The sequence below is a fragment of the Drosophila rhopaloa genome, unplaced genomic scaffold (genome assembly GCF_018152115.1).
Source record: "Drosophila rhopaloa isolate 14029-0021.01 unplaced genomic scaffold, ASM1815211v1 contig_42, whole genome shotgun sequence".
Classification (NCBI taxonomy): domain Eukaryota; kingdom Metazoa; phylum Arthropoda; class Insecta; order Diptera; family Drosophilidae; genus Drosophila; species Drosophila rhopaloa.
This window is the reverse complement of record NW_025335137.1, coordinates 9,105-25,034: the sequence shown is the minus strand read 5'-3', so window position 1 is coordinate 25,034 and position 15,930 is coordinate 9,105. Positions and strand designations below refer to the sequence as shown.

At 42.8% G+C, this 15,930-nt stretch overlaps 4 protein-coding genes across 4 annotated transcripts; 3 read left to right on the top strand and 1 right to left on the bottom strand.

Moving 5' to 3' along the window:
• Positions 1 to 3,401: 3,401 nt before the first annotated feature.
• LOC108046287 (serine protease 1-like) lies at positions 3,402 to 4,282 on the bottom strand. The gene is made up of 2 exons (XM_017125892.2): positions 4,020 to 4,282; positions 3,402 to 3,962 (listed from the first exon to the last, which is right to left on the bottom strand). The coding sequence occupies exons 1-2, from the start codon at positions 4,277 to 4,279 to the stop codon at positions 3,404 to 3,406; spliced, it is 819 nt and encodes a 272-aa protein (XP_016981381.2). The 5' UTR covers positions 4,280 to 4,282; the 3' UTR covers positions 3,402 to 3,403.
• A 611-nt stretch (positions 4,283 to 4,893) lies between these two features.
• On the top strand, positions 4,894 to 5,849 carry LOC108046285 (serine protease 1-like). The gene is made up of 2 exons (XM_017125891.2): positions 4,894 to 5,157; positions 5,216 to 5,849. The coding sequence occupies exons 1-2, from the start codon at positions 4,898 to 4,900 to the stop codon at positions 5,772 to 5,774; spliced, it is 819 nt and encodes a 272-aa protein (XP_016981380.2). The 5' UTR covers positions 4,894 to 4,897; the 3' UTR covers positions 5,775 to 5,849.
• Positions 5,850 to 8,042: 2,193 nt separating this feature from the next.
• Positions 8,043 to 8,969, top strand: LOC123038069 (serine protease 1-like). The gene is made up of 2 exons (XM_044461528.1): positions 8,043 to 8,302; positions 8,360 to 8,969. The coding sequence occupies exons 1-2, from the start codon at positions 8,043 to 8,045 to the stop codon at positions 8,916 to 8,918; spliced, it is 819 nt and encodes a 272-aa protein (XP_044317463.1). The 3' UTR covers positions 8,919 to 8,969.
• Positions 8,970 to 9,447: 478 nt separating this feature from the next.
• Positions 9,448 to 10,412, top strand: LOC108041734 (serine protease 1-like). Its single transcript, XM_017119740.2, has 2 exons — positions 9,448 to 9,734; positions 9,797 to 10,412. Exons 1-2 carry the CDS (start codon positions 9,475 to 9,477, stop codon positions 10,347 to 10,349), a joined length of 813 nt encoding a protein of 270 aa, XP_016975229.2. The 5' UTR covers positions 9,448 to 9,474; the 3' UTR covers positions 10,350 to 10,412.
• The last annotated feature ends 5,518 nt before the right edge of the window (positions 10,413 to 15,930 follow it).

The following is a 15,930-nucleotide window of genomic DNA, read 5'->3' as shown; positions in this document are numbered from 1 at the left end:
TATTACGGTATAACTATTTGTTAAATATCTTTTGAAAAATACAAAAAAAAATAAATATTTTCAATAATTTATCTATGAAAAAAAGAATGTAAAACTTGCACAAAATAAAAGTATATTTAAACCATATCTTAAAGATAACAGAAATTTAAACTCATTATACCCAAAATTCAAGATCAGGAATTTAATAAAAATATTTTTAGCAAACGGAACAAACAGGCCAGTCCAAAAGCGAAGAAAATCTTAAAACTATACATATATTTTGATTGCGTGCCGCGCGAGGAAAAGTCCTGGAGATTCGGAAACGCTCGCCAGGATTTATCGTGCGTCCATTACAAGCGGAAATTAAGCGCGGCAGGTCGCCAGCTGGACGAGGGGGGCGTGGCAGGGGGCAGGGGCAGAGGCAGAGGTGGGCGTGCGTGAAAGCGTTTTGCCGGCTGGCCATAAAGTAACGAGCGGGCCAAACATTCCAGCGGACCAAAGCAGAGCTATTGTTTTCGGGTCCTGCCAGAGTCCTTTGCAACCGCTTTGTATGCCAGTCACGTGGCACGCAACGACAACTTGGGATTTGTTAAGTGGCGCGTCGTTTTTGATGTGCGGAATGTTTAGCTCAGGTCCCCAACTCTCCGGGCATTCTTCCTCGTTTTTCCCTTTCTTTTTTTTCTGTTTTTGGTACGGAAAAGTCCATCACGTGTCCCGGACATTTTGCACATAACTTGTTTCAGCGTTTTTATTGCCAACTTCCGCTTCCGCTTTTAAATGCACTGCGAATGTCTTTTGTTTTTGCCCACCTTGCGGTTAATGGTCCTCCTTCGAGTGGAAAAAAAAGGACAAGGAACCAGTGCGGTAACCACTCCAGGAACTCCATCAGCCATGGCTGATTCGATTTTCCGATGTGTACCTTTGCTTTTAGTGATTGAAATCGCACATTTTAAGTGAAAAAGCGCACACAGAAGTGCACTCAATCATTCGTCACGTGATTCAGTCGGCGAGGAGTGAAGACCTCTTTCCCCTCCCTGACTTTTCCGGGTTTTCCCGCTTTTCCCCATTTTCGCTGTGCTCCTTGTGCAAATGTTTTTCTTAGTTGGACATCGAGTGGAAAGTGTTGGAGCGCCGCGGCTGTGTTGATATAAAAGATTACGCCACCAGATGAGAAATGGAGACACAATTGTTCATGTTGTTTATTGTTTTGGGGGTGTGGGAAAATGAAAAGCCCTGCGATAATGCCTCGAAAATGTTGTAAATGCGAAATCAATAGGGGAAAAACAGCTTTAAGCGGAGTGGAAATTCAATGCGAGAAAATGGCAGGGTAAACTTCAAGCGAAAAACTTTTCTAATTTGCGCATTATGAAAATTGGGTCGCCACATAAAAATCCACCAGTTCCCCCGTAAAAGAATTAAGTGAAAAGCAATTTTTGAGCCTAGTCAAAAGGGAGCGAATGAATGAAAAGAACTGAGAAAAACTTTTCCATTAAGAAAATTAACTGAGATTAAGTGGGGCCCTACGCTTTTGGCCCGGCCAAAACTTTACCCAATTGGGATGAATCAAAATTGCAACAATTTCAAGGCATTTAAACAGTTGTCACATACACATCCACCCACAAGACGCACAGGAAGTGAGCCTGAAAACGGAAGCAGCCCACAACACATGGAATTGGCTTAAGGAAGGAAGCGGCAGAGAAAGGAAGGGACTTTATTTGTTGCCTGCCACACTTCGGCTTCTTGTTTGTTGCCGCCACCGCCATCGCCAATGTCGTCCTCGTCCTCGTCGATACTAATCTAATTTTATTGATATTGACACAATTTCTGCAGATTTCCGCATAAACATAAAAACAGAGCTCGAACCCGAAGGTTCGGCTCAAGTAGCAAAACAGTCATGGCACGCAAACAAATGGTATCTAATAAAAATTGAACAAAAAGCAAACAAAAGTTCGATGATGCGGCCGCCATTGGATGGAAGTCAAACTATACTGAAGTACTCGGCGGCCATTTCCTGTAGCAAATCGAGAAGGCAAAAGAATATCAGTTCAGGCAATACAGTTTTTCAGCAACAATTTAAAATAAAGTTTGAACATGGTAAAATAAGCGTTCTACACATTGTTCGATCAAAATATTTATTGAAAAATCCATGATATTCTTGTTTTTAGCTGTAGTGCTGCAATTTTAATACACACAGAGGCGTTTTGAAAGTGAACAGCACAATTAATATAAAATCTTTTTATAAATCTAAATCCATATAGAAATTCCCAAGTTAAGATAACAGTAATTGTGGGTATCGCCCACTTAAAAATGTCCGCTGGAACTTGAAATTTCCCAATTCAAAGAATAAGTTGATAACAAAATCCAGATTTTCATTGATACGGACTTAAGCTTTCTAAAAGATTATACAAGTTCCGGTAAAGTAATCTAATATATTTTCAGGGAATTTCCAAAGTAAAACAAGAGAGAACGCTATAGTCGGGTGCCCCGACTATCAGATACCCGTTACTCAGGTAAAGGGAGTGCGAGGGAGATGGAGATAGAAACTTTGATCACGCATAACTTTTTAACGAATGGTCCGATTTGAAAAATTTCTTCTACATTTCGATAGGTATTGATAAACACAATAAAACTGAATTTTTACTTTTCCGAAATATTTAAATTTTTAAAATCGTATATAAGCGATAGTGGGCGTTAAAGGGGACGTGGCACCTTTTTGAAACAAACTTGCGCTGCGTAGGAACTCCTAAAATCTGCATGCAAAATGCCAATCTTCTAGCTTTTATAGTTTCCGAGATCTCAGCGTTCATACGGACAGACAGACAGACGGACAGACGGACATGGCTATATCGACTCGGCTAGTGACCCTGATCAAGAATATATATACTTTATAGGGTCGGAAACGCTTCCTTCTAGCTGTTACATACTTTTGCACGAATACAATATACCCTTTTACTCTACGAGTAACGGGTATAATTACGATTTGTATAGCCTTTAATTGACTGATAGAAAAAATAATCAGTATCAGCGACTATGTGCTAACCCGAATAAAGTTGATTGCAAAAACAAAACAGCGTTATTAAAAAAAAAACATTTTTCAGTACATATCTATTTAAAGACCCTTGGATTATATCTTTCTGCTTTAGTGACAATTATTGGTCCATCTAACGCACTGAAATATTAAAAAAATTTAAGTAGATAAAGACGACTTTTACTCCAAACAGGCATACGAACACAAAACAGTATAGACAGTACAATTTCAATCAACAATTAAAAAACTATGTCCTTCAAATGCTCAATATTGTCAGATTAAAAATACCAATTCCTCGGAATTAACATTAAGATAAACAAAATTTTGAATAATCTGATATTTTATTAAAACTTTTCTTTATCTCTCATCCGAATACAGAAGTTCCTACGGAAAACTTTAAGCAGAGATGCCAGAGTTGGTCTGGATCCAGTCCAAGTAGCTGGTCACCCGGGTGAAGGCGGCTGGGGCACCGATCTCGCACCCATCCTCCGCTCCAAAAGAGGTAATTCCAATGAGGATACCATCCAACGCCAAGGGACCACCAGAATCGCCCTGGCAGGTGGAGATGGCATTGGTGGTGGCGACGCAGATGACCCTGCTGGTGACCACCAAACTTCCGAATGTCTTCTGGCACACGGAGTTGTCAATAACGGTCAGGTCGGCGAACTGCAGGTTCTTGGTGACCGAGGTCTCCGTATCGGCGGTCATTCCCCAACCGGAGGCAACTGCGGTCTGGCCAACGTAGCTGGAGTAACTACTGGCGATGGCGGGCAGGGCGATCTTGTTGACGGAAGCGGAGAAGGATACGGATGGGGTCTTGATCAGGGAGATGTCGTTGCGAACGGTTTTCGAGTAGTAGTCAGCATGCTGTATCCAGTTGGAGCTAGCGACTTTCTGGGTGAACTGGGGGCTAGTTCGGACCGTAGCTCCATAGTAGATGGTCACATAGGAGGCACTGAAAAAGGATCCTCCTTAATAATCTATTCTATTCATTAAAACGAGGACAGCTTACCCGCTAGTGCAGTGGGCAGCGGTCAGCACCCAGGAATTGTCGATGATGGAACCACCGCACCACCAGCTACCCTTCAAGCCCAGGAAGCTGAGTCCAACTTGGTAGGGGAATTGATCGGCCACAGCGTTCTTTCCGTTGGTAATGCGACCACTGATGGACGCCGTCGACATCCTGTCACGAGGATGCACAGGCAGAGTCTGAGGCAGGAGACCAGCGGACACCGAGGCAATAGCCAGAACCAAAACTGCAAAGACCTTCATGGTGATCGTTGTGCTTTCAATGAATGTCTTTCCCTTGCTCATTGAGGTTGTTATATACCAACCTTAATCGGCTTATCATGAGTTAATGGGCGAATCCCCAAACGATTTCGATTTATGATCTTAATCCCTTGGTACTTCAGTGTTCTCATTAAGCCATTTTGTAAAAAACCCATGATAACTAAATTGTATTGCTCATAAATTACTGATATTTATTTTTTTCTTAAGGTAATTTATTCATCATTTAATATTAAATTACAATTTAACAAAAAACGGTGTAAAATCTTTAAAAGTTTGAAACCATAAACTTTGTATTATTCCCTTCCAATGTAACATTTTTTAAATGAGACTTATTAATTCAATCTCTTAATCATTAAATTGTTGCTTAGATACCTATAATTACTGCCTAAACATGATACAATTTTAACAGAGGTCTTATCACTAATCAATTTAACAGATAGGGATTTTCACCTACCTTATACTTGGACTATGTCAAAATTTACAACTTCAATAATAAATAAAGACCATTCCCAACAGCTACAGGAGATAAGACCAAATAAGACGGGTATAAAAAGCACAAGCTTGTGGGGGAAATCATTCATTGAAAGATCAACGATCAGCATGAAGGTTTTCATATTCTTGGCTCTGGCTTTTGCCTCCGTGTCCGCTGGACTCCTGCCGCAAACTCTGCCAGTGCGTCCTCGTGACAGGATTTCGACCCCGTCCATTACAGGTCGCATCACCAATGGCAGGAACGCTGTGGCGGATCAGTTCCCCTACCAGGTGGGACTCAGCTTCAGCGGCTCAGAGGGCAGTTGGTGGTGCGGTGGTTCCATCATCGATAACTCCTGGGTGTTGACGGCTGCCCACTGCACCAGCGGGTAAGTTCACTTTACTTTCCCCGGAGGATCTAGGTTAACAGGAGTATTTCTTATCCAGTGCCTCCATCGTGACCGTCTACTACGGTGCCACCGTCCGTACCAGCCCGAAATTCACCCAAACCGTCACCAGCTCGAACTGGATCCAGCACGCCAGCTATGTGTCGCTCACTCTCCGCAACGACATCTCCCTGATCAGGACCCCGTCCGTCACATTCTCGTCCTCCGTGAACAAGATCGCACTGCCCGCCATCGCCAGCAGCTACTCCACCTTCGTCGGACAAGTGGCCGTCGCCTCCGGATGGGGCCTGACCTCCGATACCTCCTCTTCGGTGGCCCGGGATCTGCAGTTCGCCGATCTCACGGTCATCGCCAACTCCGTGTGCCAGGAGGCCTATGGCAGCTTGGTGGTCACCAGCCGAGTGATTTGCGTGGACGGTGTCAATCGCACCTCCATCTGCAGCGGAGATTCCGGCGGCCCATTGGCTTTGGACAACGTTCTGATTGGTGTTACCTCCTTCGGATCCAAAGATGGCTGCGAAATTGGAGCCCCAGCTGGATTCACCCGCGTCACCAGCTACTTGGACTGGATTAAGACCAACTCCGGTGTTTCCGCCTAAGTTTGTTTCTGAAAATTGTACAGGCTTATAAGCCGCGAGTCAATAAATTAAAAGCATTTACTAAATGAACATGAACATTTTATGTTTGCATTTTTTTAGAGAATAACAAATACATAATCGTATACATGAGTAAACATTATTATCAGTCGAGAATTGGATGGCTTTATTATAATAATGCTAAAAAGAGGTTCAGAATAATTAGTTTCTGGAAAAGGGTGATTATAAAAGAAAGGTTACGCATTATATTTTAAATGATTTTAATGCCTTTAGTGCCAAACTTTTTGGCCTAAAATCAAATTTGATTGTTTAAATAAAATTTTTTTCAAAATTGGCATGGTATGCCAGACACTTCGTTAAAGACATTTGTTTGTTAGGAATCGATCTATTCAAAACGTACTCTAAGCAGACACCGAAATCAATCCCATATAGGTACGTCATTTTTGTCGAGGTCCCAAGAAGAAAACGTTAGTCCAATCGGCCTTTTAATGGAAAACGAGAAAGTTTAACTGGAGTTCTCATTAGGAAGATATCGCTGTTCAATGTGCTGAGGTTTAGCTGTCGTGTTGCTTAAAATTCAAAGTAGTGGCAGTGGCACTGATCCACATACCTTGCAAGAGTTAGAAGGATAGTAATAAGAAACCGTAGTGGATACTCACTTCCCACTGTCACAACCCAGGTATTAGCGATTATGCATGCAACGGATAGAACCAAGACAAGAAAAAACCCCCATGCTGATCAATTTTTTCGATACTTATCAATTGAAGAGGGTTATTGTGTTCTTATCAATATTAACTAATGGGCAAATCCCTTCACAATTTAACTGATTATAAATTATGGCTAAGTCAGTGATTATCTAAGTATTGCTTTGACAAATTTTGTTTGTGGAAATTTAGGCTTTTTTTCAAATATTTCATTTTATATATTTTGTTCTACATTCCATAATATACATATAACTAAACACAATCGATAAAAAAAAGATAAAATCAATGTTGCTCATGTTGCTTATGTGTTTAAAGTAATACAAAAATATTTCAATTCGGGATTGTACTTAAATATACTTAAAAAAATAATATTCACAAAACTTTTCAGATCGTTTAGTTTTTATCTTTAGGAGCTAGGATTAGAAAAAAAATTAAATTGTTTCCAGAAAAAACATATTTGAAACGACTAATTTGAATTTCATTTTGAAACTTGGGCAATATTTTGTTAGATATACTTACAATTTATGAAAAAAAAATCTATTTTTGGGCTAACGGAACGGACAGTTTTCCCTCTAATAAATGTAATGGTTCGTTTTTCAGCAAATATAAAATACACTTATTATACCCTTGCAGAGAGTATTATAATTTCAGTCAAAAGTTTGCAACGCAGTGAAGGAGACATTTCCGACCCAATAAAGTATATATATTCTTGATCAGCATCACCAGGAGAGTCGATCTAGCCATGTCCGTCTGTCCGTCCGTCTGTCCGTCCGTCTGTCCGTCCGTCTGTCCGTCCGTCTGTCAGTCCGTCTGTCCGTCTGTCCGTCTTTCCGTCCGTCCGTCCGTTTCTACGCAAACTAGTCCCTCAGTTATAAAGCTATTTGCTTGAAACTTTCCCAAAAGTTGTATTTCTATTGCAGGTAGTATATAAGCCGGAACGAGCCGGATCGGGCGACTATATCATATAGCTGCCATATAACTGAACGATCGGAAAAGCCATAACTTTGGTGTTTTTAAAGTTAGGAAGTTGGGATTTTTTATAAGTATTAAGAATGCATCATATGAATAATTTTGGTGAATATAATTTACAGAGTATTCTGCAAGGGTATATCAACTTCGGCTCCGCCCGAAGTTAGCTTTCCTTTCTTGTTATAAGAAAATTACTTCCTAAAAATGGGCGAAATAATTTTAGGTAAGTTATATTCCATCATAAAGAACTTAACAAAATTTTGTTGCAATGTTATGTTAATGACTTACATTGATTTGTAAACCTAAAAATCGAAAGAAGTTACCCTAATGCATTCTATAACTCTTATGCTACAAAATTAGATTATTTTAAAACCAATAGGAATAATTCAATTTTGGAGGAAAAGGCGTAGGTATTATCTATTCATTGTAAGGTGGTCACAAACGCTTTTGGATTTTCCCCTTTAAAATTTCTAGAAATTCTATCGGAGCGTTTGGGTGGGGATTTGCCCACCGATCTTCCAGATAAGACCCTTCAGGACGGGTATATAACGGACTCGTTTAGTATAGGAAATCATTCATTAAACGATCAACCATCAGTATGAAGGTCTTCGTAGTCTTGCTCCTGGCCATCGCCTCCGCCTCCGCCGGGCTCCTGCCCAAGATCGCTCCGGTTCATCCTCGTGACAGGACCTCGGTGGCTTCCATTAATGGTCGCATCACCAATGGCAAGAACGCTGTGGTGGATCAGTTCCCCTACCAGGTGGGACTCAGCTTCGTCGGATCGAAGGGCAGTTGGTGGTGCGGTGGTTCCATCATCGATAACTCCTGGGTGTTGACGGCTGCCCACTGCACCAGCGGGTAAGTTGACTGTACTAAGCCCCTAAGGATATGGATAAGAAGTGTTGTATCTTTCAGTGCCTCCTCCGTGACCATCTACTATGGAGCCACGGTCAGAACCAGCCCCCAGTTCACCTACACCGTCACCAGCTCCAACTGGATTCAGCATGCCAACTACGTTTCCCTTACTGTGCGCAACGACATCTCCCTGATCAAGACCCCATCCGTATCCTTCTCCGCTTCCGTCAACAAGATCGCCCTGCCCGCCATCGCCAGTAGTTACTCCAGCTACGTTGGACAGACGGCAGTTGCCTCCGGATGGGGCCTGACCTCCGACACCGCTTCCGCCGTGACCAAGGATCTGCAGTACACCGACCTTACCGTTATTGAGAACTCCGAGTGTCTCAAGGCCTTCAGCAGTCTGATTGTCACCAGCAGGGTCATTTGCGTTGCCACCCCGAAGGGCACATCGACCTGCCAGGGAGATTCTGGCGGCCCACTGGCTCTGGATGGAACCCTGATTGGCATCACTTCCTTTGGGTCGCCCGATGGCTGCGAGGTTGGCGAGCCAGCTGCCTTCACCCGTGTGACCAGCTACTTGGACTGGATCCTGGCCAACTCCGGAGTTTCGGCTTAGAAGATTACCAGTTCTGTTACTTTTTTGTAAAATAAAATGAGCACACCTTAAGCTTCTTCGTTATTGTTTAATAGAAACCAAAATAGTTAGATAGAAATCATTTATATGGCACGTCGCTCAACCATAGTGGATGGGCACGAGCGAGGCACTTAAAATGGGATATATCAGTAGACAAAGCTATAGAAAGCATCAAAGTCTTTTGGAATAAGATACACAATTATAGTGATTACTTAAATGATTAATACACAGTCAGACTGTAAAGATAAAGTAATAAAGAGATTATGATTGCTACTTTGATTAATTGGATTGTCTGCTATAAACACAAAGTGGAAGTTCGTAATGATTGATAAGCAAATACAAAAGTAAAATCTTATCAAACTTGAAATATATTACAAATGCGTCGAAATAAAAAAACTGATATTAATGTCTGCGAAATATAATCAAAACGGTTAAGTGGACTTGGCCAGCGTTCTATTAAGATAAGACCCAACGGGCCGGCTATAAAAGCGGTCTCATTCGTAAGGGAAAATCACTCCTAGTTTGATCAAGCATCAGCATGAAGGTATTCGTTGTTTTGGTTCTGGCCCTGGCCTCCGCCTCCGCTTCGCTCCTGCCCCAGTCCGGCATTGAGCATCCTCGTGACAGGACCGCCCTGCCCTCCATCGAAGGACGCATCACCAACGGCAAGGACGCCGTGGCCGACCAGTTCCCCTACCAGGTGGGACTCAGCTTCTCCAGCTCCAAGGGCAGCTGGTGGTGCGGTGGCTCCATCATTTCCAACAGCTGGGTGGTGACTGCTGCTCACTGCACAGATGGGTAAGTGGGCTTTGTTTTTTTTGTCAAATAATCGTGGCTAATAAGGGGATTCCGCTTTCCAGTGGCTCGTCCGTGACCGTCTACTTCGGAGCGACCGTCCGCACCAGCCCCAAGTTCACCCACACCATCGCCAGCTCCGAGTGGATCCAGCACGAGAGATACTTGTCCCTGACCGTCCGCAACGACATCTCCCTGATCAAGACCCCCACCGTGACCTTCTCGTCCGCCGTCAACAAGATCGCCCTGCCCGCCATCGCCGGCAGCTACTCCACCTACTCCGGACAGACCGCCGTTGCCTCCGGATGGGGCCTGACCTCCGACTCCGCCTCCGCCGTTTCCTCGAAGCTGCAGTACGTCGACCTCACCGTCATCGACAACGCCGTGTGCCAGAAGACCTTCGGCAGCCTGATCGTGACCAAGAACGTCATCTGCGTGGAGACCCCCAACGCCTCCTCCACCTGCCAGGGTGACTCCGGCGGCCCATTGGCTTTGGCTGGCACCCTCATCGGAATCACCTCCTTCGGATCCGCCGGCGGCTGCGAGATCGGCGCCCCTGCCGCCTTCACCCGTGTGACCAGCTACCTGGACTGGATCAAGACCAACTCCGGTGTCTAAGCTTTGGGAAATGAAAAAAAAAACTGCAAACTTTGAAAAAATATAAAATATTATAAAAAAATGTATCGCATTTTTAAAACATGGTTAGCAAAATGGGACTATAACTATAAACTTCTGGGGCTACTTAGAAGCTACATATAATTTTAGTTTTAAGCTTCCACATAAATAGACTTATTTAAACAATACATTAAATTAACTAGTTGCAAAGTAAGTTAAATAACTTAAATAAAATTAGTACTTGACTAAGTTACTTAAATATGTGAGTACTTATTTTACCCTTGGCCAACTCCAAACAAATAAATAAATACACTTTTAACTTATAATCTTACTGTAATGCAAGCTTTATGACCATTATAAAGTATTGGGCCTTGGTTTGTAATACTTTAAAACCAATAAGATCCGGAACACTATCAATGACCTTTTCATATGTTGAAATGCAAGTTGAGGCGTGCAGTAAATTAAACAAATAACAAATAAAGTGTTGATAAAGCGGGAGGCAGTCAATAAATATAAAGACCTCGACCCAGACATTATGGACAGCATTGGGGGCTAAGCAGAAACCATGGGATTGAAAGCCCGTCGACTCACTGAATGGGTCGAAAGCAATTAAGGCAACTGCAGTCGGCCAAAGGGAGTCGAAGGCCTAAGCAACATAATCGCCGAAACGTGCGGCAATTACACGGGAGCTTGAGGAATTGAATGCCAAACATCTGCTGCTCTTCCCGTCTCCGGAGGTATAATTTGCACTGGGCCAGGCAAATTCAATTAACAGACGAAGCGGACACGTGCCGGGCCAAAAGACGTTGACGCAATGATGCCACAATCGCTGGCTATAAAAACACCAGCTAAAACAACAACAACCTTAGTACTTCACATGAAGGGCCCACTCAGACCAGAAGTTGGATTGGTTCATTACAGCACCAGATATCAGCATTTAATTCACTGGTAAAATGACAAACCCGATTTCATTCATAAGTTTCATTCAACATACAATTCGATAATGTAAGCGGTACCCTCTTCACATGCCAAATCTAATTATTGTCATTATGGTAAAATAATTCATATATTAAATATTATAACGACACATCACCAGAATCTAAGCAATAACGGGGTAACCCCCATATTATTATACCCTTGCAGAGGGTATTATAATTTCAGTCAAAAGTTTGCAACGCAGTGAAGGAGACATTTCCGACCCTATAAAGTATATATATTCTTGATCAGCATCACCAGGAGAGTCGATCTAGCCATGTCCGTCTGTCCGTCTGTCCGTCCGTCTGTCCGTCCGTCTGTCCGTCCGTCTGTCCGTCTGTCCGTCCGTTTCTACGCAAACTAGTCCCTCAGTTTTAAAGCTATCTGCTTGAAACTTTCGCAAAACTTGTCTTTCTATTGCAGGTAGTATATAAGTCGGAACGAGCCGGATCGGGCGACTATATCATATAGCTGCCATATAACTGAACGATCGGAAAAGCCATAACTTTGGTGTTTTTAAAGATAAGAAGTTGGGACTCTCTATGGGTATTATATTTGGCCAATCAATCCGACGTACCAAATTTCATAAGGATCGGCCGACTATATCCTATAGCTGCCATATAACTGATTGATCGGAAATGCCATAACTTTGGTGTTTGTAAAGTTAGAAAGTTGGGATTTTCTATGGGTTTTATATTTGGCCAATCAATCCGACCTACCAAATTTCATAAGGATCGGCCGACTATATCCTATAGCTGCCATATAACTGAACGATTGGAAATGCCATAATTTTGGTGTTTGTAAAGTTAGAAAGTTAAGATTTTCTACAGGTTTTATATTTGGCCAATCAATCCGACCTACCAAATTTCATAAGGATCGGCCGACTATATCTTATAGCTGCCATATAACTGAACGATTGAAAATGCCATAACTTTGGTGTTTTTAAAGTTAGGAAGTTTGGATTTTTTATGAGTATTAAGAATTTTTTTTGTTCTTCAGGATTTGTTAATATTTAAATACTATGGAATTACGGTTTTCATTTTATTAAAATCGGATGACAGTATCATATAGCTCCCATAGGAACAATCGGAACAATTATATGAAATAAATGAGAAAAAAAATTATTACTTCGATGTTTAATAATTTAAATAAATATACTTCAAGATATAGTAAATCTTGAATATTTTAGATTTACGTTTTAATTTTTATTGAAATCGGACAATAATATCATATAGCTTTCATAGAAATGACCGAAAACTTGAGAGTAAAATCGACCTAGCTTCATTGTTATATCAGGCGATTCGAATACATCTTCCGTCAGTTCGTAACTATAACTTTGTCGTTTCCTAAAATATTTCCATATACTCCAAGATATAGTAAATTTTAGCAATCTCAGAATAATAGTTTTAATTTTATAAAAATTTTAAGACTATATCATATAGATGTCTTAGAATGATCATTAAATAACAGGCAAATCAACACAGCTTAAGCGTTTTGAAACATTTACTGACATTTTTGGAGAAATCATATGTTTTAAGATTGTATACAAATCATATAGATCTTGCAAATAAGATTGGCATACTGACATAATCTTTTCCTTTCAACATATTCCCAGATTTCAGATTCAGTTATTATTATTTTTTTTTATTTTAAATATACAAAACATCTGTCATCTATTTCACAAAGGTCTTTTTTTTATGTATTAAAGTTTGATACCCCACGACTGGTTAAGGGTTTCTCTGATAGTTTTATTTTATATTTATTTGTAACCCTACATACTAAAACTTTTACAAATATTGCCGAACACTATGCAGGTTATTACGCCCCTACAGAAAGTCACCTTAATTTACTTTTACATTTATGAATCAAGGGCAGGTATATACAACCCGATAGTTTGATTTCATATTGCAACCCAGTCTACCTAGACTTTTCCAATTCTTGATTTACATCATACAGGTCAAATGGTAAGGTAACTGATTCACTAATGTACACGTACACAATCCTTTAATTGCATAATCAAAGTAGTTACCTGCACCTTTCTGCACTACGGGATTCTTCGTGAGAAAAAGGGTTGACCTTTGTGCTGTCAACAGGTAAAATACCAGCCTTTATATTGACACGTATGCCTAATCCATGGATTAGTCTGTAAATAACAGTCGCCGTATAACAACCTGTTTCTGTGAAGCCTATATTACTTGTATTGTGTACTTTTTGTTATTCAAAAGTGAAAAATTAAATTAAAAAGTGATTTAAAGTGATATCTCCTACAATTGATAATTGGTAAGTTTCCGTTAATTTGTTAAAACTGTCCGAATTTTCTGTCTCCCTTTGCTGTTTTAATACACATTATATTTTCCACAATTTTCCACAATTAAATAATAACAATTGCAGTATTTTGTCTATCTATCAGAAAATTATAAAATTATGTATGTATCAACCGTAAACCAAATACGGGGCATAGTACATAAATTTATCATTTTATCACAATTTCAAAATTCCCTGAATTTAAAATTTTTTAATAACAAACACGTATAATCCCTTTAAATTTTTATTTTTACGATTTTTTAAACAGCAAAAAAAAAAGAGAATGCCACGCGTATCTTCTTTATCTCAGGAACAACGCCGCCAAGCCGCACTGAGGCGCAGCCGAGCCCAATATCGTCAAAATGCACCGCAGATAAGGACCCGGAATGCCTTACAAATTGCCGAGACCCGCGCAAGTAATTTGGAACTAGCTGAGGACGCACGCACGCGAAATACGGCAGCACGCCTTGTCAGAAGGCGAAGTGATCGAGTTCGAGCTAGGGAACGCGCACTGAACACTGCTTATCGCGCTACCTGGAGGGCCGATGAAGAAAATCGCAGGCCAGAGCTGGAACAGGACGCTATAGCTCACGCTCAGGCCAGAGCTAACTCCGAGGAGCGCCGACGACAGCAGTCGCAAAATACTGCTAATCGCGCTACCTGGAGGGCCGATGAAGAAAATCGCAGGCCAGAGCGGGAACAGGACGCTATAGCTCACGCTCAGGCCAGAGCTAACTCCGAGGAGCGCCGACGACAGCAGTCGCAAAATACTGCTAATCGCGCTACCTGGAGGGCCGATGAAGAAAATCGCAGGCCAGAGCGGGAACAGGACGCTATAGCTCACGCTCAGGCCAGAGCTAACTCCGAGGAGCGCCGACGACAGCAGTCGCAAAATACTGCTAATCGCGCTACCTGGAGGGCCGAAGAAGAAAATCGCAGGCCAGAGCGGGAACAGGACGCTATAGCTCACGCTCAGGCCAGAGCTAACTCCGAGGAGCGCCGACGACAGCAGTCGCAAAATACTGCTAATCGCGCTACCTGGAGGGCCGATGAAGAAAATCGCAGGCCAGAGCGGGAACAGGACGCTATAGCTCACGCTCAGGCCAGAGCTAACTCCGAGGAGCGCCGACGACAGCAGTCGCAAAATACTGCTAATCGCGCTACCTGGAGGGCCGAAGAAGAAAATCGCAGGCCAGAGCGGGAACAGGACGCTATAGCTCACGCTCATGCCAGAGCTAACTCCGAGGAACGTCGACGACAGCAGGACCGAAACACTGCAGCGCACGCGTTAGCCAGGGCAAACTCCGAGGAGCGCCGACGACAGCAGTCGCAAAATACTGCTAATCGCGCTACCTGGAGGGCCGATGAAGAAAATCGCAGGCCAGAGCGGGAACAGGACGCTATAGCTCACGCTCAGGCCAGAGCTAACTCCGAGGAGCGCCGACGACAGCAGTCGCAAAATACTGCTAATCGCGCTACCTGGAGGGCCGATGAAGAAAATCGCAGGCCAGAGCGGGAACAGGACGCTATAGCTCACGCTCAGGCCAGGGCTAACTCCGAGGAGCGCCGACGACAGCAGTCGCAAAATACTGCCAATCGCGTTACCTGGATGGCGGATGAAGGGAATCGCAGACCAGAGTGAGAACAGGACGCTATAGCTCACGCTCTTGCTAGGGATTACTCCGAGTAATGTCGACGACAGCAGGACCGAAACACTGCAGCGCACGCGTTAGCCAGGGCAAACTCCGAGGAGCGCCGACGACAGCAGTCCCAAAATACTGCTCATCGCGCTACCTGGAGGGCGGAAGAAGAAAATCGCAGGCCAGAGCGAGAACAGGACGCTATAGCGCACGCTCTTGCCAGGGCAAACTCCGAGGAGCGCCGACGACAGCAGTCACAAAATACTGCTAATCGCGCTACCTGAAGGGCGGATGAAGAAAATCGCAGACCAGACCCCGTACGGTACGCGGATGCTCTGAGCATCTAAGGAATAACCCCATAACTCGTGCGCATCAGCAGCATTATAACACATTGCATAGTCGGGAGACACGACTACAGCGGAGGCTTCGAGAGCAACAAATTCAGGAAATGGCCGCGGAAAGATTAATCACATATAGGAGCAGTACCCAAAATCGTCAGGCGGAATCTTTAAGGCAGTCGCAGCGAAATATTGCTGCTAGAGCTGAACTTTCCGCAGATGAAAGGGAGGATCAACGGGAATTACAGCGCCGGAGGAGCCGAAACACTGCGCGGGAACAATATCTTCGAAACATTAAGGACGGACCAACAAAAATATGTACATGCT

Excerpts from the sequence above, each read along its gene's own strand:
- LOC108046287 (XM_017125892.2), bottom strand. The coding sequence starts at position 4,279 with ATGAAGGTCTTTGCAGTTTTGGTTCTGGCTATTGCCTCGGTGTCCGCT. Across the intron at positions 3,963-4,019 it reads GCTGCCCACTGCACTAGCGG|TGCCTCCTATGTGACCATCT; the intron begins GTAAGCTGTCCT and ends ATCCTTTTTCAG.
- LOC108046285 (XM_017125891.2), top strand. The coding sequence starts at position 4,898 with ATGAAGGTTTTCATATTCTTGGCTCTGGCTTTTGCCTCCGTGTCCGCT. Across the intron at positions 5,158-5,215 it reads GCTGCCCACTGCACCAGCGG|TGCCTCCATCGTGACCGTCT; the intron begins GTAAGTTCACTT and ends TTTCTTATCCAG.
- LOC123038069 (XM_044461528.1), top strand. The coding sequence starts at position 8,043 with ATGAAGGTCTTCGTAGTCTTGCTCCTGGCCATCGCCTCCGCCTCCGCC. Across the intron at positions 8,303-8,359 it reads GCTGCCCACTGCACCAGCGG|TGCCTCCTCCGTGACCATCT; the intron begins GTAAGTTGACTG and ends TGTATCTTTCAG.
- LOC108041734 (XM_017119740.2), top strand. The coding sequence starts at position 9,475 with ATGAAGGTATTCGTTGTTTTGGTTCTGGCCCTGGCCTCCGCCTCCGCT. Across the intron at positions 9,735-9,796 it reads GCTGCTCACTGCACAGATGG|TGGCTCGTCCGTGACCGTCT; the intron begins GTAAGTGGGCTT and ends TCCGCTTTCCAG.